General features: G+C 47.7%; 1 protein-coding gene across 1 annotated transcript in view; it reads left to right on the top strand.

Moving 5' to 3' along the window:
- LOC148011273 (uncharacterized) overlaps nt 1-26297 on the top strand; it is a 297099-nt gene that overhangs the window by 77951 nt on the left and 192851 nt on the right. The window contains exons 10-12 of the mRNA XM_087670938.1: nt 11950-12270; nt 12531-12848; nt 12959-13306. Coding sequence (XP_087527064.1) covers nt 11950-12270; nt 12531-12848; nt 12959-13306 — 987 coding nt within the window. The remainder of the gene's footprint in view (nt 1-11949; nt 12271-12530; nt 12849-12958; nt 13307-26297) is intronic.

Genomic DNA, 26297 nt, shown 5'->3' with positions numbered 1-26297 from the left:
CTACAGGTTGTTGAGATAGGGCAGCAGCAGTAAATGACTGATTTTCTTCAATTCTTTGCATCTACATGCTGTTGTGGCAGGGCAACAGTTGCATTTGACTGATTTTCAGTCATTCTTCGCAACAAAACTTTGAAATAATTCTCTCTACAGCTTTCCCTCTCATCTCCCAGCTATTTCACAGCCTTGCTCTGAAAATCTCAGCATTTGGACCCTTGGAGGCTGAGAAATTGCAAATTTTGCTGCTGCAAACCCTAATTTACAGTAGAAGTTAGGGTTTAGCAGCAGCCTTGGAAAGCGTGCCAGAAATTGAAAGCTCCAAGACTTGGATTCAACAAGGCTGAAGATGAATTTTAGCTAAATTCAGGTGGAGGACTAGCAAGCCATTGAATTTGGGGCATTTCCATCATCTATGAAGTGAGTGAAGGCTAATTAAGTGCCTGAATCAAGGGGCAAAATAGATTGAAGACTTGTTGGTCATTGTGGACAGCAAGGGGAGTTTGGATTGGGAGAATTCCATTGTAAATCAACTTCTTCTTCAATAAAGCTAAAGAAATACCAAAAGGGGTACCAATTTTGGGGCCAATCGGGTGTGCATTGTCCAAGATCAGTAGGTAAATTTGTATTTTCAGATTTGCATTAATTTTTTTCTGCTGTAATTAAGTTATAATCAGGGATTTACCACCCATCCACGGAAGGAAGGCTGATTTCAGAGTGAAAGGTAAAGCTGCATTTTGTTCATTTTTTCCATTTAATGATTGAAAATGAATCGATGATGATGAAGATGTACCATGTAATGAAGGAATAGGAACACCAAATTCATTCTGATTTGAGAAGTAAACCGAAAAAAAGGAAAGGGAGAAGAAGAAGTACCTGGCTTTTTCTTATAATCCCCACGACGTGTATTAACATACAAGAATTGGTTCTCAAGAGAACCTTTTCCGTAGTCAATAGACTGTACTCTTTCTTCCTCATGATTTCTACTAGTATATTGCAAGATAGAAGAGGTAAAAGATGAAGAAACAAAAGACGAATCTAAAGTAGCTTGCACCGGAGTAGATGGAAGAGGATGAAAGAATGGATTATGCTCCGGATCTCTTTTTCCAAGAGGAGGGCCCATCCCTGATGGAGATCTGTAAGCTTATGTGCAAAATCTAAAGAGAGAAAATCATGTATACCTTCATTGAGTAGCTTTTCTTGAAGGGAAATCCTTCAGTCAAGCTCCTCAATCTTCTTTTGTTTGTAAGCCATGATCATGTGATATTCTTCATCGGATGGCTTACATAACTTTGTTTTTTCCTTGTGGTCCGAAGTATCTTCCACCATGTCGGAATTGTGTGGAGCAAGCTGATCTGCCCACTCTCGCTCGGTTCTTGGCATAGATGTTTCTGGAGACTGAATTGGTATTGTTGGGTTCGAAGTCATTTGAACCTACTGTTGTTCTTGCTTCTGCAGAGAGTTTTTAGATCATGGCCTAGGTTTCTCTCAAAGAACCTTGCTCTGATACCATGTAAAGAAATACCCTAACATAGAAACACAAACAAAAAGTGTACGACAAAGCACAAATTGATAAAAGAACATAGTTACGGTTGGGGTAACTCAGAGACAATGAACATAGAAAATAAATGAGGTGATGTTATTGCTGAATGTACAATGCTCATGCAGCAAACACACTATGCAGTGAATGAATACTGAATCTCGAACTCCTGTATCTCAAGGATCACGGCAGGGGTAATGATCTGGAGAGTGTATCATACTCCAAACGGATCCCGAATTGCAGTAAGGCAACCTGTAGATGTTGAACAATAGTAAACGCAGCATGTGTATGGCTAGACGTGAAGCAGACAGCAGTCTAGAGAGAGAGTGTGCAGTAAACACAGGCTGTAGAGAGAGAAAAAGAACAAACACAGGTTGTGGAGAGAGAAAAATCAGCTGAATGCGGGCAGAGGAGAGAAAATCTGCTGCGACAGATTGAGGAGAGAGAAAAACAGCAGCGACAGCAGGGAGGAGAGAGATAACTGAGCAGGCAGCAGCTAGAGAGTGATCAACAACAGTTTCTCTGCTGTAAACAGCTGCAAACTGCGGGTGGAAGGTTGGAAATAGGCACCAGGATGTAGATGACAGCAAGGGATAGCTGTGACTGCGATGTCCTCCACGAAAGGGGTGTGGGCAGCAAGCTAAAAACATCTGAAACCTTCAAATATGAGATAAATTAGCTGAATGGAGGGCAGCATACCTATTTATAGAAAGTTTGGGCCCTTCCAAGTAGGTTTGTGCTTCTGGGACATAGACATTCTCTAGAAATGCATTTCTTTTAAATAAACAATGGTACTTCATTAATTAAGCATGTTTCAGGGTTGTTTAAGTAAAGCTAATGCATTTTTAGCTTAACAAGATGTGCGAGAGCATCATTGGCTGCCTTACACAGGGGAGAGAAGAGATAGCTAGGGTGCAGATGGACAGCTAACAGAATGCACATTGCTAGAGCAGAGATTGATGCTATGAAGGAAGCCAAATTAGAGTAAAGGTTTTATGCAAGAGCTTCTTTTTGGACTCAGTCAGGTGCTAGGGTTTAACAAAGATTTTTTCTACACCGTAGGGCCAAAACACTTTAGAAAGGTGTTAGGAGACTCAGGAGAGTAGATGGATCCATTGCACAGGGCCCCTTGGATGTGAGACAGGTGGCTACAAAGTGCTGCATAGATTTACTTGGATCCACTACTAGACTCCTAGGTTATGAGAGGGATAGAGAGAGAGTATGGCAGAGCAGAAAAAAGGTGATCATAGACAGGATGAGTAGATACTTGATGACCCTTTTCATAGATGACGAGGTGCAGAATGCGCTTTTGGCATTGCCCTTAGGGAAGTGTCCAGACTCGATAAGTCCTTTTTTTGAGCTATTGGGATCTCATTAGTGTAGGCCTCATCTCAGCTTTCCAAGAGATCATGTTATTAAGGGTCATGCTAGAGAGACATTCCGAGGGATTGATACACCTCATTCCCAAAGGAAGTGGAGATAGATTGGAGATCACAATGTGGAGGCTGATTACTCTACTTAGAACTGCCTATTAGATCCTTGCAAAGGCAATTAGTCTCAGATGAGCCCCATTGATGCCAGATATCATCCACCCTACACAAACAAGTTTTGTCCAAGAGTGCAGCATCTTGGATAACATCTTCACTTTTTGGGAGTCCGTAGCTTTGGTTCGATCTAGGCATCACGACCTTATCTTGCTACTTCTCGACTTTGAGAAGGCATACGACCGCGTCGATGGGAGTTCTTAGAGGGTATGATGCTAAGGATGGGATTTCTACAAATTTCATGTTGTCGCATCTGAAAAACGGCTCACGGACCCCGTCAATTCGCACATGCTACCCCCGTCCCTGTCTGATTGTTGTGCCACCTCCCGCCAGATTCATCGCCATCGTGAGGGCCCCATCCACTGCCTGTTTGCTGCCCCATCCAGCGCCTGTTTGCTCCCCCCCCCCCGCGCACGCTTCCTGGCTTTGAGACCTGGCCCGCTGTCATATTGACATAGCACCAGCATCGAAACAACTTCCTTCCTTCCTCTCCCCCCCCCCCTTTCCAGTTGCTCCCTCCCCATGCAACAACTCCCCTCTCTAGTAGCATAGTAGCGTGATAGGTAGGTTCTCCCAGAAGAGACGCGCAATGGAAACCTCTGGTCAGACACCGGCACACTCGGCGAGTGCCGCCCAGTCAAACACCTTGTGCGTAGTCCTCTGTGAGGAGTAGCTCTTAGCCGTCCGAGCTAAGGAGCTAGAGCTAATGGAAACAGGGATTTATGGTCAGGTAGTAGGACATTCCCCAACTAGGGCCTAGCTTCGGGACTGGCTTCACTTCGTGTTGCGCATCGGCGCAACGCAGATTGTGGAGGCGGTCCTATTGGGGCAAGGGATCTTCATGGTCCGGCTCAGCTCACCGGACGCAGCTCACGAGTTACTTGCTAGTTCACAATATGCGTCCACGAAGGGGATCATATACATGGTCCCTTGGTACAGTGACTTTACTATGGAGGCGTTTGCACTCCACAATAGGTTTCTTCGGTACCCGGTCACCCTTCTTTTCCCCGGCTTGGCGATTGAGTATATCCAGTTGGTGGAAGACATTGGACGGCTCTTCCGCACTGTCCTTCCCGCGTCTTTCACGGATGCAGTGACAGCAGCAGGAGTCCCAAAGGTATGGGTGGCAGTGAAAGAGGTCAAGAATATCCCACAGTTCCTAGAGATTGAGGTAGGCGGGCCCTCCTTTAGGGAGCAGGTCATTGTGATTGTGCAACCAGGGCAGTACTTGCGCTGCCATGACTTTGGACATCAGGCAACAGTTTGTATGTGTTTCGGAGCCAAGGCGTCTCCGCTGATAGGCCCGTAGGTGGACGTTGACGGCTTCATACGGGTCCAGAGACGATAGAGAGGGAGACGGTAGGGGGGGGGGGGCACAACCAGCTCCTCAGACCCAGTCTCATCAGCAAGGTGCAGGCGGGCGAGTGACGCCCCCTCGGTAGAGCACTAAACAACCCCCCCTGTCCGTCCCACCTGGCACGACCGCAGCCCCCCACATCCTTCACCCGCGCCACAGACTGCCTAGCTTGAGTTCGCACAGTCCCCTCAAAACCGCGGCCCCCCCCCAAACACCCGCCATGCATCTCCATCCATCCCACCATCCCTCGATCCTCTTCCCCCCCACCATTTCCCCTACAGAGCACCCCCTTTGATCCGCACCCGGTTTAGGCATGCCTCCCCAACCCCACCCCCCCTCCTCCCACAGGAGGTGATGAGCCACACACACCTACCTCCTCCGTGCACTAGCTGTCTTCCTCCTCCCACACAGCCACCAGCTCATCCGCCCCTGCCACCTGCCACACCTTCCCGAGACAGGCACAGCTGTTGCTACAAGAGTTCTTCCGCAGTGGCCCATGGTCTTACCTGAGAGTTGCGGAGCGCAGAGAGTTTCCACTACCTCTAGAGGTGGGGATCTTCGTGGTTCGTAAGTCAAGGAGGGGCAAGGTCCATCTACTAGCATCACTGGATGAACCAAACGCCTTTTTTCTTCAGTTTTGTCACTGAGGGGATTGGACGACCACATAGATAGAGGAGTTGAAGAGTCAGGTGGTGGATCACATCCCCCAGTGGATGGGAGATGAAGGATTAGCACTGTTTGCACAACAGTGGCCTGGTTGCATGATGGACATCAACTGGTGGGCTGGTGCCGAGGTCCCACACTTGAGCATTATCTTTTGAGCCCCTCCATAGTGCAGAGCTCTGAGGGACGTGATTGAGTGGCCCCTAGCATAGGCGGGCCATTTCTACCAGTGTAAAGAGTTGCGCCTCTCGGCATGGCTGATAGATGCATTGATAGTACCACTTGGAGCATCTATCACCCCTATGGTCCGATCGAGGGCCACCATGGGGGACTGGATTTCACCATCTAGATCGGCGGCAAAGCGCATTTGCATACCTCACAGTTTCTCCTCCTCATCAGCAGCATCCACACCGAACAGATGGCTGTTCGGTCAGTCACAGGTTTCCCCATGAGCTTACACCTTGCATCCTAGAATGTGAATAGTCTTCACTATAGCAGGGCACGTGGTTCTAGGAAGTTGATTGTTCTATAGGAGTTGCAGCCTGCCCTTGCCGGACGGATCGACATCTTGCTCTCATAGGAGCACAAGCTCACCTCCACCCAGGCCCAGCGTGTTGGGAAGGTACTTTCGGGTAGCTCGCACAGTTACTGGGAGCACGCCATAGGTGTCCACGGTAGGAGTGAAGGCGCATGCACCTCTATTGGCCCGAGTCTCACCGCTTGTGTACGAGACCACGGGACGATAGTGGCAGGAAGGGTTCTATCAGTCAGATTGGATATTGGGGACTTGTGTATTGGAGTCCTCAATGTCTATGCCCCTACGGAGGTTAGGGCACGCAACAGGTTCTGGGTGGAGATCGTAGATGGACTCCTAGAGGTGGACTCCTGGATCGTTGGAGGAGATTTCAACAACTTGGAGGCTTTGGAGGACCAGCAGGGCAGAGGCAGAAACTACTAGGGCATGGTTGGGGAGGAGCAGGAGGCATGGGAGGTCTTTTTGCTTGTAGTCCGAGCACGTGATGCTTGGAGAGACCCTACCTTCCACAGGAGGAAGAGGTCGTTGGACTTCTCTTGGGGATATAGGCAGCTAGGTGGAGTCGTGTTGGAGCGGTTCGACAGGTTTTATGTGGGAGAGTGGGGAGGCTCTTGTGGAGGCCAGACTGAGCATCACGGTTTTCCGATCATTGCCCGCTTCTCTTGAAACTTGACCCCCCAGCATCCGCCCTAGACACATGATCCTGTCGGATCCTTGACTCGATCTATAGGAGGGAGGAGGTGACGAGACAGATAGAGCAGATTTGGACCAGAGAGTGGGACAGGAGGGACAGGATAGCAGAGGAGGTTGCAAAGGTCCTAGCCGAGTTGAGAAGAATCTATCAAGAGGCAGCCATACAGGCCAGGCAACAGTGCTGGGAGGATGAGAGAGGAGTCTTGTGGGACCTTGCAGCCATGCAGAGATTATTACAAGAGGCACGAAGGGATCCCACCCTCCACGCATAGGAGGTGTGCGTGCGAGCAACCATTGCTAGCCTAGAGGAGAAGCGCTCGGAGTTCTCTTTCCAAACCTCAGCAGCCTTCTAGGCGCGGAAGGGGGACACAATGTGCAGGGAGTTCTTCTAGGTGCACCAGCCCCGCGCTGTAGGAGAGTAGATACACAGCCTTCGGGATCAGTATGGGAGGACCCGTTCTAGCCTAGAAGAGGTGATGGAGATTGCTAGTGACTATTACACACGCCTTTTCTAGCAGGAGACAGCTTCGGCTAGAGGACAAAGATGTAGACAGTAGGTATGGGATCACATCGCGTCCCTCATCACAGAGAAGATGGGACGCTCCCTCCTAGACCCCTTTACAGAGAAGGAACTAGAGGAGGCTTTGCATACACAGGATGGGCAGAAATGCCTGGGGGACGATGGCCTCTCTAAGGCCTTCTTCATTACCTATTGGGAAGTGGTGAAGGACCCCCTACTGATGGCCTTCTAGGAGATTTTCACTTCAGGACAAATGCCAGGGAGTCTCTCGGCAGGCCTTATCAGTCTTCTCCCAAAAGGAGGAGACCGGTTGGAGCTTTCCCAGTGGAGACCGATCACCTTATTGTTAGTGGCCTATAAGGCACTGGAAAAGATGATTGGTAGGCGACTACGCCCCGTGCTTCCAGATATCATCCATGACACAAAGACAGGCTTTGTCCAAGATAGGAGCATCCTAGACAATGTATTTACCTTCTTTGAGGCGATAGAGTGGGCTCAGCCAACACAGTGGGCAAAGACTGACAGTACTACTCTTGGACTTCGAGAAAGCTTATGATAGGGTGCACTGGGATTTCCTAAAGGGCACCATGTTGAGGTTAAGATTCACCCATGCTTGGATTCGTGGGGTCTTCGGCCTATACAGATCGGTCACCAGTAGGGTTTTGATAGGCGCAAGGCGAGGGGAGGAGTTTCGGCTGGAGAGATCGGTTCGATAGGGCTGCCCTTTGGTCCCATACCTTGTTTCACTCTTCACAGAGGTGATGTCTCACTTCCTCAGGTCACGTGTGAGCGGATTACGCGGCCTCCAACTTTCAGTGAGAGAGAAGACTGAGTTGTTAGACTCAGAGTACGCAGATGATACAACCCTCTACATAGACGAGGATGAGTTGATGCTTGAGAGAGTGAGGCTGGCTCTTGATGTGTTCTACTCTGCAGCGGGAGAAAAAATCAACTGGCGAAAGTTGGTTGGGTTTCTCACAGACCCAAACTCTAGCACAGAGTGGGGCATCCACCTGGGATTTAGATGGGTGAGCAGAGGGTAGACCGTCTGGTACCTAGGGTTCTAGGTGGGTCTCGATATCACTCCTGCCCCAGTAGTTTCTTCCTGCCCTTGATTCTATTCGGAAGAAACTGACCTATTGGAGCACCGTTCGCCTCTCCCTAGCCGGACGAGCCTTGGTGGTTAACCAGGTCGTCTTAGCGACGGCCTGGTACGTCGCCTCGTATTGGTGCTTCTCCTCATCGTGTGTAGTTCAGCTTCGCTACCTAGTGCAGAATTTCCTTTGGTCATTGTTTGATGGTTCCACAGATTCCAGGGCCAAGGTGGCGTGGGCGACCATCATACGACATAGGTCAGAGGGAGGGCTTGGGATCATAGACCCAAAGTATCAGAGTATGGCCGTCTTGGGTAAGCTAGTTGTCCGCGGTCTCACACTAGGCAGGCAGACCTGGAAGGTCTTATTGTAGGAGGGCCTTCAAGACTGTAGACCGAGGCTTGGCGGTGAGTGGAGACCGTCCCTGAGATGGATCTTCACGTCAGCCCAGATCACCCCCCTAGATCACCTTTCCTTCGCAGCTTACTCCGCGTGTGGTAGGGCCTTTGGGCCCTAATCCAGAGCCCCCCAGGCTGCCAGGAGGAAATAGACCATCAGTCGGTGATTTGGAACCCCCAGGTCAAAGATCGGAAAGGGATAGAGATAGGTGAGTGCCCCCACATCCAATGTGCACTCTTGGTTGCCTTTGATGGGGGATGGTAGGTGCAATGGTAGATTGAGAGGCAGTGAGAGGAGGGTTAGTGGTTTGGTTTAGGTGAGAGTCAAGTGGACGACGAGGGAAAGGGGGGTGGGGTGGTCAAGCAAGGGGAGTGAGGATTTGTGTCAAAGGTGGTGGTTGGGGCTGCATGTGAGGTGGGGGGGGGGGGTGTGCAAATCTGAGGAGAACCTATTTTCTATGGGATGACCATGGGCGTACCAGTGGTGGCACTAGATTCTACTGAAACTGATATAATCTATCTCGCAGTGGATATAACGAGAACTTGTTTACTATGGGGGGAGTAGGGGGTGCACCACCCATATTCCAAATTGTTCAAATTGAGAGGCATAGCCTATTGCGTTTCTCTTGCCCTAGTGGCGCTAGACTCTAGTGAATATGATACCATCCATCTTGCATGTATAGGCTACGTCTGCAGAGTGGCCTCTTGCTGCACACCTGCATCAATCCTCACATTTGCAAAGGAGAACAGAAGCATTGTATGAAAGAGGAACCCAAAATCCTCTTATAGGTGGTGGAACCCACTGGTAAGTGCTTGCTCCCTCGATACGAGAGATGATAGAGCCTGGGGAGGTATGGGTAGCGAGGTTCTCACCAGTAGGCATCCCCTACAGGTGGCAGGAAGAGTGGGTGGCGCCCCACATGGGACTTTCTTCGTAGTGCTTGAGGGGGGACGTCTGGCCCTTGACAAAGGGCAGTAGGATGAGGGGATAGCCGCCCTCTTGTGGAGAAGGATTCGGGTGGTGGGCCTTCAGGGGAAGACATGGCGATTGGACCCCTATGTCTTCTGGGAGGAGCTCAGGGAGTGGTGCCTTTGGATTTGGGAGGGAAGACCACTTGATGAGCTGGAGTGGGATCCAGGAGAGTGGCTATGGCCGGCTACGGCGGTTGCCAAGAAGCCACCTAGGTTCTTTGAGTACACTGCCAGGATTGGCAGACATGTACTGATGTAGGAGGATATAGAGTGGGTGCTGACACGTAGCAGGCACTCGGCGGAGCACAGCATCACGTAGCCTTTCCAACGGTGCTTTTGGCGCCGTCTATGGGATAGCTGGAGGTCGAGGAGGGTGTCGTATTTCTTATGGCTGGTGGCACATGGAGGCTTGGCGGTGGGAAGTTGGCTTGCCCAGATGCAAGACGGAGGTTGTAAGCGCTGCACATAGTAGCCTTGGGAAACCCCAAAGCACTGCCTTTGGTCATGTGAGGAGGCGCAGCTCGTGTGGAGAGGAGCTTGCCGCATCCTTCGCCGTATAGCACCCAGCCTTGGATGTATCTCATGGGGAGCCTTCTGTTGGCAGGCAGTCAGCCAGGGCCGTCACCTTCTGTATGAGGTCGGGATGCAAGACACGATATTCATTATCGAGGCAGGGTCGTGGACAGTGGTCGGTTTGGAGGCTCTACCCATCTGATAGGTACTGGAGCCCACAACAGATTGCTTGGAGGTATGGGAGATCATAGGGAGCCTTACTGGATGGCATATCTAGAAGGCGCAGTGCTAGGAGCCTTACTGGATGGCATATCTAGAAGGCGCGGTGCTAGGAGGCTTTCGGTGGAGAGAGATTGTCAGTACAGGCGACCTTAGTAGAGCTCTAGACTTCCATCATCCACTCCCTCCGTGGCCAATGGGATTAGGTGTAGGGCAAGTCCAAGGCTCGTCAGGAGCTCCGTGGTCATTTCGTGCGCACTTGGGGCTGCTAGGACCTGTTTTTTGTGATGCAAGCAGGCAGTCCTAGTTGGCGATACCCCCCTCAATTGGCTTCTTGCCCCCATCCCCCCAGAACACCTTGAGAGGCCTGTATACATGATGTATTTGTAACCTTGCATCAGCTCCAGCTTGTGTGTTGAGCATGAACATTCCATTGTAATCAGCTTTTTTGAGTAATATAATCAGCCACATTTTACTTGCAAAAAAAAGAACCCACTGCTATGTCATGGGATAAGGAAACTCATGGCTAAGATGCAACCTGGAACCATGAAGTCATTATACAAGGACATAACTTTCCCATGAGCATGGCCTAGTGATGCTCAAGGTGCTAGTGAAGAATAGAGCTGAGCATAGGAGGGGGAGTGTATTCAATGACCACTTTCTTGGAATCCTCCTCCTTTGTTGCTTGTATTGATGGGAGCTGCTCCTCTGAGAGAATAACATGAAAGGAAAAAGAATTGGGTGGAACCAAAGGTTGTACTTGCGTTGGACTAGTGGTTTCCATTGCTGAAAAATTGCATGGCTAGACTACGAGGAAGATTGCTATGAAGAAATTGGTGGGGAAGAAAACAACAGAGGTGAGAGGTGGTGGGAAAGGAAAGTGGTGTGATGGGAAAGGGCAAGGAGAAGGGAGGCTTATGTGACTGCTAGCAGCAACATTGCCAACAACATTCAAATTGGACAGTAGGGAGAGAGGCTGTGTGAGTGGGAGAGGAGCAATGCAACAAAGGAGGCCATGGGGAAGCATGGGAGGATGTGGAAGTGCTGAATGATAGGGAGGGGAAGAGCAAGAGGAGTATTGTGCGGGGTGTGAATTTTGATCTAAAAATGCATATAAACTGATTGGCTCTTTAAAGCAGCCCCAAAATATGTAAATTACCAAAAGTTTCATTAAACGGTGCGTGGTCCTTGAGAGTTTCTGTGTCCCATAAGCAAAACCCTAAAGCCTTCAAAGTCCTTGGAAGGCCATTAAACATTAGTTAATTTGTTTTTGAGGTGGTATTTTCCCCATTGAGCTACTACTGCTGCTCATATGGTTTTCAAATGCAAAAGTCCTGCAGAGTAAAGTGGAAACTGCTGAGAAGAGTGATGCTAGAGAGAGTGGATGATAATGATTGGCAGATTAGTGGTAGGTTGTAGCGTTAGGTAAGAGAACTGTCTTTTGTGATAAATGTTGTGCTTGAGCTCATTGAATAGTGTTATTCAATTAGAATGAAAGCTGCTGATAAAAGTGATGCTAGAGAGAGCAGAAGATAAGGATTAGAAGGCTAGTGGTAGCAGTAGGCAGGAGAACTCTCTTTGGTAATAGTTACTGATCTTGAGCTCATTCAATAGGCTTATTCAACTAGATGTGTTTTGATGAAAGTTAACATCCATTAGAGACTTTAAATGGACCAGGGCATCTTTGATTCTAACAGAGCAATGTGTAAACTGAACTGGCACATTCAATGTAAGGCCACATGGCTATCTGAGAAACAAACTGCACATAGTCCGGCTGCTGCTTCCTTTGGAAACAGCAGTGGCATTGACAAGTTTGAATTTAAAAGGCTTCATTCTAGTTTTTTTCTTTTGGTATTCTATCTCAACCTCTTTATTCTGTCTATATTTGCTGATGGTCCTGATGGCAGGTGATGTTGATCCATCTAAGACGATAATCAATGGAACAGGACTGGAAAACTCAACAGCTGGGGATCTCTCTGTCTTTTCAGTCCAATTATGTGACAATCATGGAAATCCCACTGGAATTTCAAACAGCTCACTTGCAGTATCAATTGTGAGATTTGGAGACTCATCCGAGTTATCAAAGAATATTACTTCTGAGATTCATACAAAGGGATTTTATAATGTCTCCTTCATTGCAAGGATTGCTGGTCAGTATGCTATAGTCATAAGGTGGCGTGGCATTACTTTAATTCAAGGCCCCGCTTTGTACAAGACTGTCTTCCCAGGTACTTGACAGTCTATCACTAGGCTTATGCATACTTTACAAAATACAATCCTTGTAACATATTATTGTTTTTCTTGATTACATGGAAACTAAGGAAATTTTCAGACTAGCTTTTATCTTTATAAGAACATAAATCAAGCCACTCTGATTTTCTTTCATGATCAAATTCCCAACTTCACTAAATGCTCATTTCTACTTTTCTTGAGAAAGAGGCCATGCATTTGACTAAGCATTGACAGAACAAGTTTCTTCTCTTGTTAGGGCCTCTTTACCTGCCAAACACCAGGGCTTTGGGTTCTGGTCTACATAGAGGCATAGTTGGAGCCTTCCTTGAATTCAATGTTTCCTTTTATGATGCACTGAACAATTCAAATCCACGTGGGACAGCCAATGTTTCAGTAACTTTCTCACCCAACACATTGGCATCTCAAAATATCTCAAGAACAAACAGCTCAATAAGTGTGAAATATCAAATCACTAAAGCTTCTTCCACTCCATACCTTGTCATAATATTGGTAGGGACCTCCAGTGCCACAGTTCCTATACCTGGAAGTCCATTTCCAGTATACATTGAATCAGGTCAGTGACTTACCCAAATTATGATCTTGACAACACGTAGATGCATGCATTTTTTGTTTTGTTTCAGAACTTAGTTGACTAGCAGTCTCTGGTTCTTGGTAAATGTGCAGGAACTGTGTCCACACCGAATTCTCTTGGGGGATGGAAAGATGATGTTATCACTTTTGAAGTTGGTGGAATGGCAGATTTTTTTATAACCCCAAGAGACACTTTTGGAAATGAGATTTTTAAAAGCAATACTTATCCTTGCAATTGTAACTTTTCAGCACAGGTTTATAAGTTGGGGGATGCAGATCCTATAATTGTACGGGACATGCTTATCAAATCACTGACCAACACAACAGTTGAGAAGCAGAGACTAACATTTTCTCTGCAAGAGGCTGGGCAATACCTGCTTCAAGTTGGAAACATTTCAGTCAATCTACTTGGATCACCTTTTTCATTTTCTTATGTAACAGGTTTGCATTATTCAGTCAGGTTATTATATTAGCTTGGGTGGTCAACTTTCCATTATTTATCTTCATATGTTTTTTTTGCCACAAACAAAAATGCTGCTTTCCTATTAAAATCCTCAAAGAGCTACAAATCCATGTGGATGGGTACAAAAGGGCACTCCTTTAGAAGGGTGCATGTTCAAAACTGAAAAGATGGGGAAAACTTGGTGCTCTCAGAATGGTTGTTCTACGTGGTAGATGCTTTGTACAAGTGGTTTGTTCTATTTTCACTTTCTTTCACTTTTTCATTTTGGGTGGGGAAGGGCAGGGGCAAACAGTACAGATGGCTTGTAATAAAACTTTCAGCATTTAAAAGAAAGAACAGGCCTGGCTTCTAAACATGTAGGAATGCCTCTTGGCACTTACTATCTCCAGATCACCCGGAAACTTCCTCCTTATGGCCTGTAATGCGGGAGTGAATGCATCCTGAGATTGAGCCTATTGGTGTCCGGCTCTATTAATTCATTGCTTGTCTGCATCCTCACCATGCTTTGATACATACCATGCCACAATGCTACTGAAAACATCCCATCTTTGACTCTTCAACTTTGAACATTCTATGTGTGAGAAATCTGAAGTGTACTGCCTTGGGTAATGCCATTTGTGATGTCTTGACCACATTTGGAGCAATCTTTGGAAAGATGATGTACCAGTCAACCATGAGCCACTAACTAAGCTCTTTGGGTCATGGGCCAAAACAAAAAGGATGACCTTGCCTTATAATAGACTTTTTTTTTCTGAGAAAAGAAAATTCTACTAATAACACTTTGGAAAGATCCCAGGTAAAATAAAAAGTATGAGGAACTCTATAAACGGTAGCAAGTATGTCTCAAATACAATGGTTGTGTGAACAACGAATCTGGTGGGCTGTAATAGCAGACCATCTGAGGAATAGTATGGGAAATGGTGCCTGAATCGCAGGTCCGCAGGAAGGCCTCTCTCCTCCTCATTCTCTCAGAGCTTCCCTGCATCCTCTCCCATATCCTGTGGAGAGTGGATGATCTCTAACTAAAGTCTCGAAAGAGAGTCAGGAAAACGGAAAGAGAAATGGAAATGGGAATGGTAACAGAAATGGCAAAAATTTGGAGTTTTGGGGAGTTTCCAGTAAACTATAGCGATGAGAAAGGAGGAAACCAGAGTATCTTTGATTTACTCATTTGTTGGGCAATTTGCATAATTCTCAGATGAAAAAATTTAGTTGAGTGAGTTGAAGGTCTGACAAGCTGTTCCCCAGCTTGAGCAACCCCCCTACTTCTGACCAAAATCATGACATGGAGATGGACACCGTCATCTGCGTTGATTTTAGTTGACAGGACAGATCTAGTGTTGCTTGTTGGTTCATCCACCCCTGAAGGCCTTGGCCCACCAATCGTGCCACCACCTCTTTTGCCTGCCAATCTAACACCTTCTCTTCTGGCTGCCAATCTAGTCCTTCTGCCTCTCCATTTAATGACTGCCCTGTTCGGCCATCCTTTCTGCCTCACATCCATTCACCAATCTATCTGCCACTCCCACCGATGCTGACCTTGCTCTGTCCAACCCCCCTTCCCCCCCGCCCCGACATAGGTGCTCTCTTCCATATAATCTTTCAACATGGACGTGTCCTTAGGCTCCTCCACTTTGTAAGCCTTTGTATGATTCCTCATGCAAGTTGCTTTCATATTCCTATTCCCACACACAAGCATTTGCATTACAGACACATGGAGCTAGTATGTCAACCGGGATAGCAGTCACCCTGCAGCTACTAGCAAGGGGCTCTAGTGCAGTCTCCTGCACTTGACCAATGCTTTTGCAGTGATTTGGTTTGCTCCAGACTTAGAGCTAGCACTCAAGGACAAATTGAAGGGCCTCGAGGCATCTTCTTTGGCCTGTAGAATGGTTGGAGATCCCCTTAATCCACATTCTTAAGGACTCCATCCAGTCAGCTCTCACTGGCACCCCAGCTAGGGTTACATCAATGGTACCCGTGAGAAAGGGGTGCTTTAGGCTTTCATTCAACTCACTCGAGCAAATGGAGGCAGTGCTTGCCACGAGTTGCAAGATGTGAGATCTTTAGTAGCGTACTTCAAAAGATGGATGGAGAGCTAGGTCTACTCGTCACTTGGGGATGTCATTGCCATCACCATCTCTTTTCTTGGCCTTGATGAGTATTTTCACCCCATACCTATTAGAGTTGATAGTGCCTTTGGCCACATCATATAGAGAGACATGAATTTTTCCAACACAGTTTGCAAGGCCCACACGCATATCCATTGGTCTATTGTAGCCACAGAGTCCTTACATACCCTCCTTGAGATCATTAGGATTTCTTTGTACATGGGCTTCCTCATCTAGCTAGTCTTGTGCACATGACTCCCTAGCCAATATTTCACTTGTAGGATGATTGCGAGAGTGTGTAGCGGAAAGGAGACATGAACACAGAGACAAAGGAATAGAGAGAGATTGCAAGGAAAGAAGAAAGAAATTTGCACTGAACAAGGAACAAATGCTGAATACAGGAGGAAGACTGATCTATCCTTGCACGTAGCCCACAACATTAGTGAGGGCACTAGATCTGATGGCAGCACCAGAGATGAAGAAAGATAATAGAGTCAGAGTGTGCACTTGCCAAAGGGAAGACTAAAGAATACCAAAGACCAGCTACCTGGGGGCTTTATATAGCCAAACCTTTAAAAAGCTAGCCAACTTGCATTTGGGGCCTAAAATATGGCTGATTAGCATTTAATACTCCACAAAATCTCAGATGGGCACAAAAAAATCCTGACAAATGTGGACAATGTTCGGTAGGTGAAGGTAGAATGATGTATGCAAAAACATTTTGGGAAATGCACGCAAAATCCCAATTGGAGGAGAAAATGCACTGAAAGACAATAAAATGGCTACTTTAGAATGAGCTACCTCCTTTGTCAAAACAAGTGACAGATTAGAGCTCCTTAAGTCATCATTTAACTCATACTGAAGCTCTCATTTGACTCAGTCTGAGGCTCATAGGTAGGAGATGACAAGGCATGACAATCATGATTGCTATCATCCCCTCTCAGATTTTGGATGTGGCAAAAGGCGAAGGGAGAAATGGATCTTGGGGTGGCAAGAGGAATGCCAATGTCGATGAAGTCCATTGATGAAGATTGTCATTGAAGAAGCTCCTCATGATCCTAGAAAGCCCCCTTTGAAATACTGGGGGCCAGGAAATCCAGAGCTACATCATTGAGATCATCCCCCTCTGAAAGAGATGGGGGGGTACAAGGGAACTAGCGAAGGAGAGAGTGGGGGATAGAAAGCAACCTATGGAGTAGATGGTGCACAGACGGAAACGAGTGTAGCAATAGTAGCGGGAATGGGTGTAGCAATAGACAACTACCTCAGAGGACCTTGCATAAAAGAAGGGGAACCGAGCTTGTAAAGTTTGCTCTCTTGCCAACTTGTCGCGATAACAACTCCTATAGAAGAATACTCAATACAAACGGCTTGCTTAGTGAAGACCTCCTGGGGTACCAAGCCTAGTAAGGCCATAAAGTGAGAGGAGTGGAAAGCCCAAGCTCATAATATAAAGGGCTTGTAAAAGGGAGCTCGACGCGCGGTCGGGAAACAAAGGAAAAATGCCGTTACCACTAATAGGCACCGATACAATGTCACCAACAATGAGTGAACCCTTACAAGGGCGGCATAGATCGTGCAACAAATCACCTCATGGAGTCATATGGCTAGAAGTTCCACTATCAACCAATCAAGGCCTCTCAGAAGATAGGCAACCACTAAAGAAGGCTTATCCAACTCAACAATATGAAGGAACATTGACTCATGGGTAACCATTGGAGTAAAGGTAGAAGGCTTGAACGTTTTAGCTCCATCCTTTGTTCTTGGACAAAGGTGAGGGTACTTCTTCCAACATTTCTCCTTTGGATGTGTCCCCTTCCCATAGTATGGGCACTTAGGCTTCTCCGAGTCGGAGTCAGAGCATGAAGAACTCTCTTGTCGTTTAGCCTTTGAATTCCCTTTCTTCTTTTTTTCCCCTCCGAACCTACAACAAAGGATTTGGTGGAGGTGGATCCACTAGCTACCTCTTGGGCACACTCATCATGCTCCAGAACAAGCCGGTCAAGCTCCTCCCATAGAAGCTTTTTATGGGTCCTCAATGTAAGAAGGCTGGTATAGAAGACATCAAACTAGGGAGATGGCTTTAGAGTTGAGCCAATCCTATAGGGCTGCACGATCCATCAATGATCCAACAATGGGATCCTCCATTGGAGGTGGGTAACAAACTCCCAAAGGTTGAAGGTATCAAGGATACACTCCACCTTATATGACCATCAAGTGGGTCTTGTTTGGGCAAAGAAGGGAGTACGGGCTTGTATAGAGGGTGCCTTGGATGGCATATGGAGGCCAATAGAACAAGCCTTTTGTGAAACATGGAGGGAATAGGGAGAAGAGGGTTCCCATACAAATAGGCTAGGTGACCTATGTTCTTCACGATCTGTGTGATAGTCTTCGCGATAGTCTTGCCGCTGTTCAGAGAAGTGTTGAGACTCATTTGTATCATCAAACCCATGAAATTGGTTGTAAGAATCTTTGATATTGTGCAAGGCACCCACTAGAAATTTGTGTTTTGGCTATAGAAAACCCCAAAATAGGAGGAAATGGCTACAGGATCACAAGAAGTCGATGTAGAGGGTTTGCTTGGGGAAGAAATTGCTTGGCACAAAAAAGCAAATGTCTCCAAGTAGAAGGCTGCATTTTCAGGAAAATGCTGATGTGGCGAGGCCGCTAGCAGTCTAGGGTAGTCTCCTTTGCAAGAACTCAGCTGTGTGTCTCTCTTAGGCAATGATGCCATGCGAATGTGAAGTGGAAAGGAAATACAAATACAAGGACAAAGGAATAGAGAGAGATTGCAAGGAAAGAAAAAAGAAATCTGCACTAAATAAGGATCAAATGCAGATTTTTTAGGGGGGCTATATATAGTCAAACCCCTAAAAAATTGGCCAATTTGCATCTGGGGCCTAAAATATGACCGACTAGCATTTAATGTTGGAAAAAATCTCAGAGGGCCACAAAATCCCCGAAAAATGTGGACAATGTTCGGTAGGTAAAGGCATACCGATGTATGGAGAAACTCCTCGGGAAATGCACAAAAAATCTCAATTGGAGGAGAAAATGCATTGAAAAACAATAAAATGACTGGTTTAGAATGAGATACCTCCTCTATCAAAACAAGTGACGGACAGGTCAGAGTTGTTAAAGTCCTCGTTTGACTCAGACTAGGTTCATAGGCAGGAGATGACAAGGCATGAGAATGATGAATGCTAATATATTGGACATCTAGTAATGGACTGCCCTAGGACATGACAGTGGCAAACCTCCTTCAAGGATAAGAGAGGCATCAAACCTAGGCCATGGAAAATGAGTGAAACAGAGTATCATAAATATATCCGTGAGTTCTAAGAAACTTATCCATCGCTAGTGATAGACCCCTATTAATTCTTCCTACAACATCCATAACATCCGTAGCATACCACAACATGCATAGTAGTTGGTGAGGGGTCATAAAGAGGGGTACGCTAGCACTTGACCCCTATCCCATAGCATGTGCAATAGTCGGAAAGGACTGGTGAGGGGGTTAAGAGGGGTGTGCCAGCACTTGACCCCTATCAATGATGAGGGTCATCATCTAATACACCCATCAATAGGATGAATGCGTCCCAATATCCTGATGGTATGGAGATTAACAATGTCTGTGTGCAATAATGGATGAGGGTTGGTGAGGGGTGCACCAACGCTTGGATCCTATTGATGATGAGGACAATGACTCAATACCCTAGCCCTATGGAGCACAAGCGTATTTCTTTTGCCTACCTATCCTAATCTTCCTTTAGGAACCCACATATACAAATTTTCATGTTTAACTATAAGTTTTTGTGCTCTGGCCATGCACATGCATCTATCTACACATCTCAAGTCTTGACATGTGTTTTCAAATGAAATCTAAATCTTTCAAGAGTCAAGATAGTGTTTTTCCTAGATAAATTTGGCTTTCCATTTGAATCATTTTTCTTGTTTTATTTTTTGAGAATTAAGTGATTATTAGAACAGTGGAGTTAGGTAAAGTCAAGTGCATTGGGCTCGGAAACATAAACATATAATAATGGACTTTTATAAAAAAGTTGGAGCTTTAGTTAGAGATAAATGGAAATCCATTCTGATTTATCTTAATCAATGGCTTTTTGTAGCATTCAAGTTTTTTTTTTTGATGAATCACTAAATCCATTTTGAATTAGAAAATTGCATTTGTTTTACTTGGCATGCAGTCTTGTAGGATCTAACTAAAGGTTTTCTTTGAGCCAAGATATCTTTGCAAGATAATTTGGGCTTTTTGAAAACTTTATTGACTCCAAGAGCCAGTGCTTGGTGGTCTAAGACAAGTATTCCCTCCAAAAGAGAATGATGGTATCCATCTAAGGAAATTAATATGAATTAATATTTGAAAACTCACTTATCAATGACAAAGAGCTCTCAAGCAGTCTCCAAGCACCATCACTTCATGTTCTAGGGCATACAAAAAGAGAGTTGTAGTCTCAACTACCTAATGTAAAAGTAACACCAAATATTTTAGTTTTGGTGTGATTGATTGACTATATATATATATATATATATATATATATATATATATATATATATATATATATATATATATTGCAAATAAAGTGTAGCTAATTATATTACTTCAGAAAAAAACCAGAATACAAGGAAGTGCTCATGCTCGACAGACTAGCTGGAGTTGATACAGAGTCATAGATGTATCAAATATACAAGCCTCTTAGAGCGGTCCAGGGGGGATGGGGGCAAGATGCCATGGAGGGCGGGGTATATCGCCATTTGGGGCTGCTTGCTTGCATCACAAAAAACAGGTCCTGGCCGCCCCACGTGCGCATGAAATGGAAACAGAGCTCCTGCCGAGAGCTCGAGACTCGCCCTGCACCTGGTCCCATCGGCTGTAGAGGGAGTGGATGGTGGAGGTCCAAAGCTCTGCTAACGTCACCTGTGCTGAGTCTCTCTTCGCGCCAAAAACCTCTTGACACTTGTCTTCTAGATATGCCATCCAGTAAGACTCCCTATGATCTCCCATACCTTAGAGCAGTCTGCTGTGGGCTCCAGTACCTGGTGGATGGGTAGAGCCTCCAAACCGACCACTGCGCACGACCTTGCCTCAATAATGAATATCATGTCCTGCATCCCACCTCATACAGATGGTGACGGCCGTGGCTAACTACCTGCCAATAGAAAGCTCCACATGAAATATATCCAAGGTTGGGTGCTGTACGATTGAGGATGTGGCATGCTCCTCTCTACGTGAGCTGTGCTGCCTTGCACGACCAAAGGCAATGTTTTGGGGACTCCAGAGGCTGCTGTGTGTAGCGTTTACAACCTCCCTCCTTCTGCATCTGGGCTAACCAGCTCCCCACCACTAGGCCTCCATGTGCCACCAACCATAAGAAGTACGATAGCCTCCTTGGCCTCCAGCTATCCCATAGGCGACGCTAGAAGGTCCGTCGGAAAGCCTGCCTGATGCTGTGCTCCGCCCAATGCCTACTGCGCGACGGTGCCCAATCCATGTCCTCCTGCATTAGTACATGTCTACCAATCCTGGCTGTGTACTCCACGAACCTTGATGGCTTCTTGGCGACCACGGTGGCTGGCCATAGCCACTCTCCCGGATCCCACTCCAGCTCATCAAGTGGCCTGCCCTCCCAAATCTAGAGGCACCACTCCCTAAGCTCCTCCTAGAAGACATAAGGGTCCAACTGCCATGTCTTCCCCAAAAGGCCAACCACCTGAACCCTCCTCCATGAAAGGACAACTATCCCCTCATCCTGCTGCCCTCTTTCAAGGGCGAGATGCCTCCCCCCTCGTGCATGGTGAAGAAAGTCCCATGTGGAACGCTTCCCACTCTACTTGCCACTTGTAGGGGAATACTTGTTGGTGAAAACCTGGCGGCCCATACCTTCGCGGCCTCTACTGACTCTTGTCTCAGGGGGGCAAGCCACTCCTGAGGTATTGCTGTGTCAATCTCCCTCCTTCTCAACTCAACTCCTCTCTGGCAACGTGATGCCCGCTACAACACCTCCTCGACTACCCTCCTGTACACCTCGCGCCATGTCTTGATGGTGCGAGTCGGGTCTGCCTTCCAACCATCCCACTGGATGTGGGGGCGCTTGCCAATATGTACCCCCTTCTGATCTCTGACGTGGGGGTTTTAAATCACCGGTTGGTGGTCTATCTCCTCCTGGCAACCTAGGGGGCTTTGAATTAGGGCCTTATGGAGGCCCTGCCACACACGAAGCAGACTACATAGAAAAGGGGATCTGGGGGGGTGATTTGGGCTGTTGTGAAAATCCATCTCAGGGACGGCCTCCAATCACCACCAAGCCTCGGTTTGCACTCCTAGAGACCCTCCTGCAATAGGATCTTCCAGGTCTGCCCTCCTAGTGTGAGGCCATGAACTACTACTTGCCCAAGAGGCCCATACTATGATACTCTGGGTCGATGATCCCAAGCCCTCCCTTTGACCGATGTCGAATGATGGTCGCCTATGCCACCTTGGCCCAGGAATCCCTAGAGCCGTCCGACCCGGCCGAGAAGAAGTTCCGCACTAGGCGGCGAAGTTGAGCTACACAGGATGTGGAAAAGCACCAACACGAGGCGATGTACCAAGCTGTCACTAGGAGGACCTGGTTAACCACTAGGGCTTGGCCTGCTAGGGAAAGGCGTGCGGTGCTCTAGTAGGTCAGCTTCCTCCGAATAGAATCAGGGACTGGAAGAAACTGCTGGGCGGGAGTGATGTCGAGTCCCACTTGGAACCCTAGGTAATGGACGGTCTGCCCTCTCTATTGACCCATCTAAATCCCAAGTGGATGCCCCATTCCGTGTTAGAGTCTAGGTTTGTAACGAAACCAACCGACTTTTGCCAGTTGATTTTGTCTCTTGCTGCAGTATAGAATACCTCGAGGGCCAGTCTCACTCTCTCCAGCATCACCTCATCGTCCTCTATGTTAAGTGTTGTATCATCTGCATACTCTGAGTCTAACAGCTCCATTTCCTCTCTCACTGGAAGTCGGAGGCCGCGTAGCCCGTTCACACGTGATTTGAGGAAGTGGAACATTGCCTCTGCAAAGAGTAAGAACAGGTACGGGGCCAGGGGGCAGCCTTGCCGGACCGATCTCTCCAGCCGAAACTCCTCCTGTCGCCCGCCACCTATGAGAGCCCTGCTGGTGGCCGATTTGTACAGTGTGGAGACCCCACAGATCCATGCCTGGGGGAAGCCCATCCTTACCATAGTGCCCTCTAAGAAGTCCCAGTCCACCCTGTCATAGGCTTTCTTGAAATCCAACAGTAGTACAGCCAATCCCTGACCACTATGCTAGGCTCACTCCGTCGTCTCAAAGAAGGTGAAGACATTGTCTAGGATGCTCCTATCTTGGACAAAGCCTGTTTGTGTGTCATGAATGATGTCTAGAAGCATAGGGCAGAGTTGCCTACCAATCATCTTTGCTAGGGCCTTATAGGCCACTGACAACAAGGTGATCGGTCTTTACTGGGATAGCTCCAACCGGTCTCCCCCTTTGGGGAGGAGACTGATAAGACTTGCCGAAAGACTCCCTGGCATCCTTCTAGAAGTGAAAATCTCCTGGAAAGCTAGTAATAAGGGGTCCTTCACCACCTTCCAGTAGGTATTGAAGAAGGCCTTAGAGAGGCCATCCTCTCCTGAGCATTTCTTCCCGTCCTGTGTATGGAAGGCTTCCTCTAGTTCCTTCTCTGTGAAGGGGGCTAGGAGGGAGCGTTCCATGTCCTCTGTGACGAGGGACAGGATGTGATCCCAGACTTGTTGTGTGGATCGCCGATCTCTAGCTAAGACTGTCTCGTGCTGAAAAAGGCATCTATAGTAGTCGGTAGTGATCTCTATCACCTCGTCTGGGCTAGAATGAGTCCTCCCATGCTGATCCCGAAGACTCCGTATCTGCTCTCCTGAGGTGCGGGGTTGGTGCACTTGGAAAAACTCCTTGCACATCGTGTCTCCCTTCCGCGTTGAGAAGGCTGTTGAGGTACGGAAATGAGAACTTCGAGCCCTTGTCCTCTAGGCCGGCAATGGCTGCTCGTGCGCGTACCTTCTGTGTGGAGGATGGGTTCCCCTAGTGCCTCTTGTAGTAATCTTTGCATGGCTGCTAGGTCCCGCCGGAGTGCTCTCTCTTCCTCCCAGCTTTGTTGCCTGGCCTATAAGGCTGCCTCCTGGCAAATATTGCTTGACTCGGCTAGGACCTCTGCAACCTTCTATGCGATCCGGTCCCTCCTGCCCCACTCTTTAGTCCTGATTTGCTCAATCTATCTCTTCACCTCCTCCCTCCTATAGGTTGAGTCAGGGATTCGATACGATCGTTTGTCTAGGGCAGATGCTGGGGGGTCGAGTGATAAGAGAACTGGGAACTAATCGAACAAAGTGGTGCTCGCCAATTTCCCTAGCCGGCCTGCACGAGAGCATCCCCACTCTCCCACATAGAACCTATATAGCCACTCTAGCAAAACTCTCCTTAGCCACCTGTATCCCCAAGAAAAGTCCAGCGACCTCTCTCTCTTGTGGAAAGCTGGGTCTCTCCAAGCATCACGTGCTCCTACTGCTAGTAGGAAGTCCTACCATGCCTCCTATTCCTCCCCCGCCATGCCCTGGTAGTTTCTGCCTTTGCCCTATTGGTCCTTTAAGGCCTCCAAGTTGTTGAAGTCTCCTTGACAAATCTAGGAGTCCACCTTTGGGAGTCGTGCCACGATCACCCAGAACCTGTTGTATGCCCTAACCTCAGTAGGGGCATAGATATCGAGGACTCCAAGGCACAAGTCCCCAATATCTAATCTGATCCATAGAATCCTCCCTGCCATGATTGTCTTGTGGTCTTGTACACAAGAGGTGAGGCTCGGGCCAATTGAGGTGCATACGCCTCCACTCCTGCCATGGGCACCGATGGCATGCTCTCAGTAAGTGTGTGAACTCCCCGAGAGTACCTTCCCTACCCGCTGGGCCTATTCGGGAGTGAGCTTGTGCTCCTGTAGAAGTAAGATGTGTTGGGTATCTCACACGCCTTACTTACGCCTACGCTCATATGGGAGTGTGCGGGTGATCACTAGGACACTGGGGCACTTTTTACTCTCGGTAGGAGAGGTTTTTTCCCCCAGATTATGTGTACTATTTTGTATGTGCTTGTGGTGCACACTTACGGGCACTTACTCTGTTCGGGTGTGAACAGCCCCTTATAACCCTAAGGTAAGTAAGTGTTCGGGTGTGAACAGCCCCTTATAACCCTAAGGTATAAGGGTTATCATTTGTACTTTCAGCTAACACTCTATTCAGTACTATTGCATTGGGTATCGTGCTCAACTCTGTCTCTCACTCTCACACTGTCTACTGCACTTCAGCTGCACCTCGATCCTCTCCCATCTGACATTTGGTATCAGAGCTCAGCTCAGAGCAGTCTTCAGTCTGCAGTCTGCAGCCCACGCCAGTTCAGCCAGCCCCCGCCAGTTCTGCCCCAGCTGCCTGTTCCTGTCAGTCCGTCAGCGTGCAGCACCAGACGACACCTCTGCCCAGCGTGCAGCTCCAACAATCAGCGCGCAGCACCGCCCTGCCCAGCGCGCCATCTGTCCTGCACAGCGCGCCCTGCCCAGCGTGCCACCTGTCCTGCACAGCGCGCCATCTGTCCTGCACAGCGCGCCCTGCCCAGCGTGCCACCTGTCCTGCACAGCGTGCCGCCAATTCTGCGCAGCGCGCCATCTGCCCAGCACGTACCAGTCCTGCCTGCGCGTGTCACTGACCTGCACGCCTGTACCTGTGCGTCAGCCCGACTGTACCCAGCAGTCATTACCTCGGGAATCGTGCCCGTCGTCAACACGCAGAGGTAACATTCTGCACTTTTCTTTTACACAGGAGTTCGTGCAACAGGTTCAGGTTCAGCATTGGGAAACGTGCTGAACAGCAGGTTCAGTTTTCAGCATTGGGAAACGTGCTGAACAGCAGGTTCAGTTTTCAGCATTGGGAAACGTGCTGAACAGCAGGTTCAGTTTTCAGCATTGAAAAACGTGCTGTGTCTGTCTGTGACACATTGAATGCACATTTTGGGGCTTTTGTAACAGACATTTGTGACAGAAATTTTGGGCAGAAACTTTTGGGGCTTTTGATGTTTTAGTGCTGCTGAGCACTAATTGCACCTTGGGAAGCGTGCATCAGTGACAGTTTTTTTGACAGAGTACCCTTTGCACATTAATTGCAGACTTGTGTTTGCTGCAATTTCTGGAAATTTGCAGATTTCCAGCCCGTACTGCATTCACATTGCTCTATTGCCTTTTGGGAAATAATGGCAAATCAGGGAGGAGATGTATTCACCTATGTGTCCAAGGAAGACCGATTGGATGGGAACAATTATTCCCTTTGGTCTTTCATGATGAAGAATGTATTAGTGGCCAAAAATTTGTGGGATTATGTCAGTGGAGAGGAAGCACGACCGGGAGTTGTGGCTCCCGCTACTCCTCCTCCAGGAGGACGTGCAAGAGGGCAACCTCAGCCCCCTCCACCTCAGCCCGCTCAGCCACTTCCCCCAAGAACTGCAGCTCAGAAAGCTTGGGATACACGGGATGCACAGGCTATGTCGCTGATTGCATTGGCAGTTCAGCGGACCATCATTCCTCATATTCGTTCAGCAGCTTCTTCACAAGAAGCTTGGTTGACATTGGAGCAGATGTTTGCAGGAAAGAATGAGACTCGCATCTCTTTCTTGAAGAAAGAGCTAGAGACTCTAAAGATGAATGAGGGTGATTCTATGCAGGATCATCTCAACAAAATTCAGGACTTGCGGGAGCAGCTCATGAATGTGGATGAGTACTACTCAGATGCGCAGCTGATTTCTACGACATTGAATTCACT

Source organism: Lygodium microphyllum, chromosome 28 (assembly GCF_053477565.2).
Source record: "Lygodium microphyllum isolate KBCC chromosome 28, Lygodium_microphyllum_v1.1.10, whole genome shotgun sequence".
NCBI lineage: Eukaryota > Viridiplantae > Streptophyta > Polypodiopsida > Schizaeales > Lygodiaceae > Lygodium > Lygodium microphyllum.
Note: the sequence above shows the minus strand (reverse complement) of the source record. Positions and strands in the feature narration are given on the sequence as shown.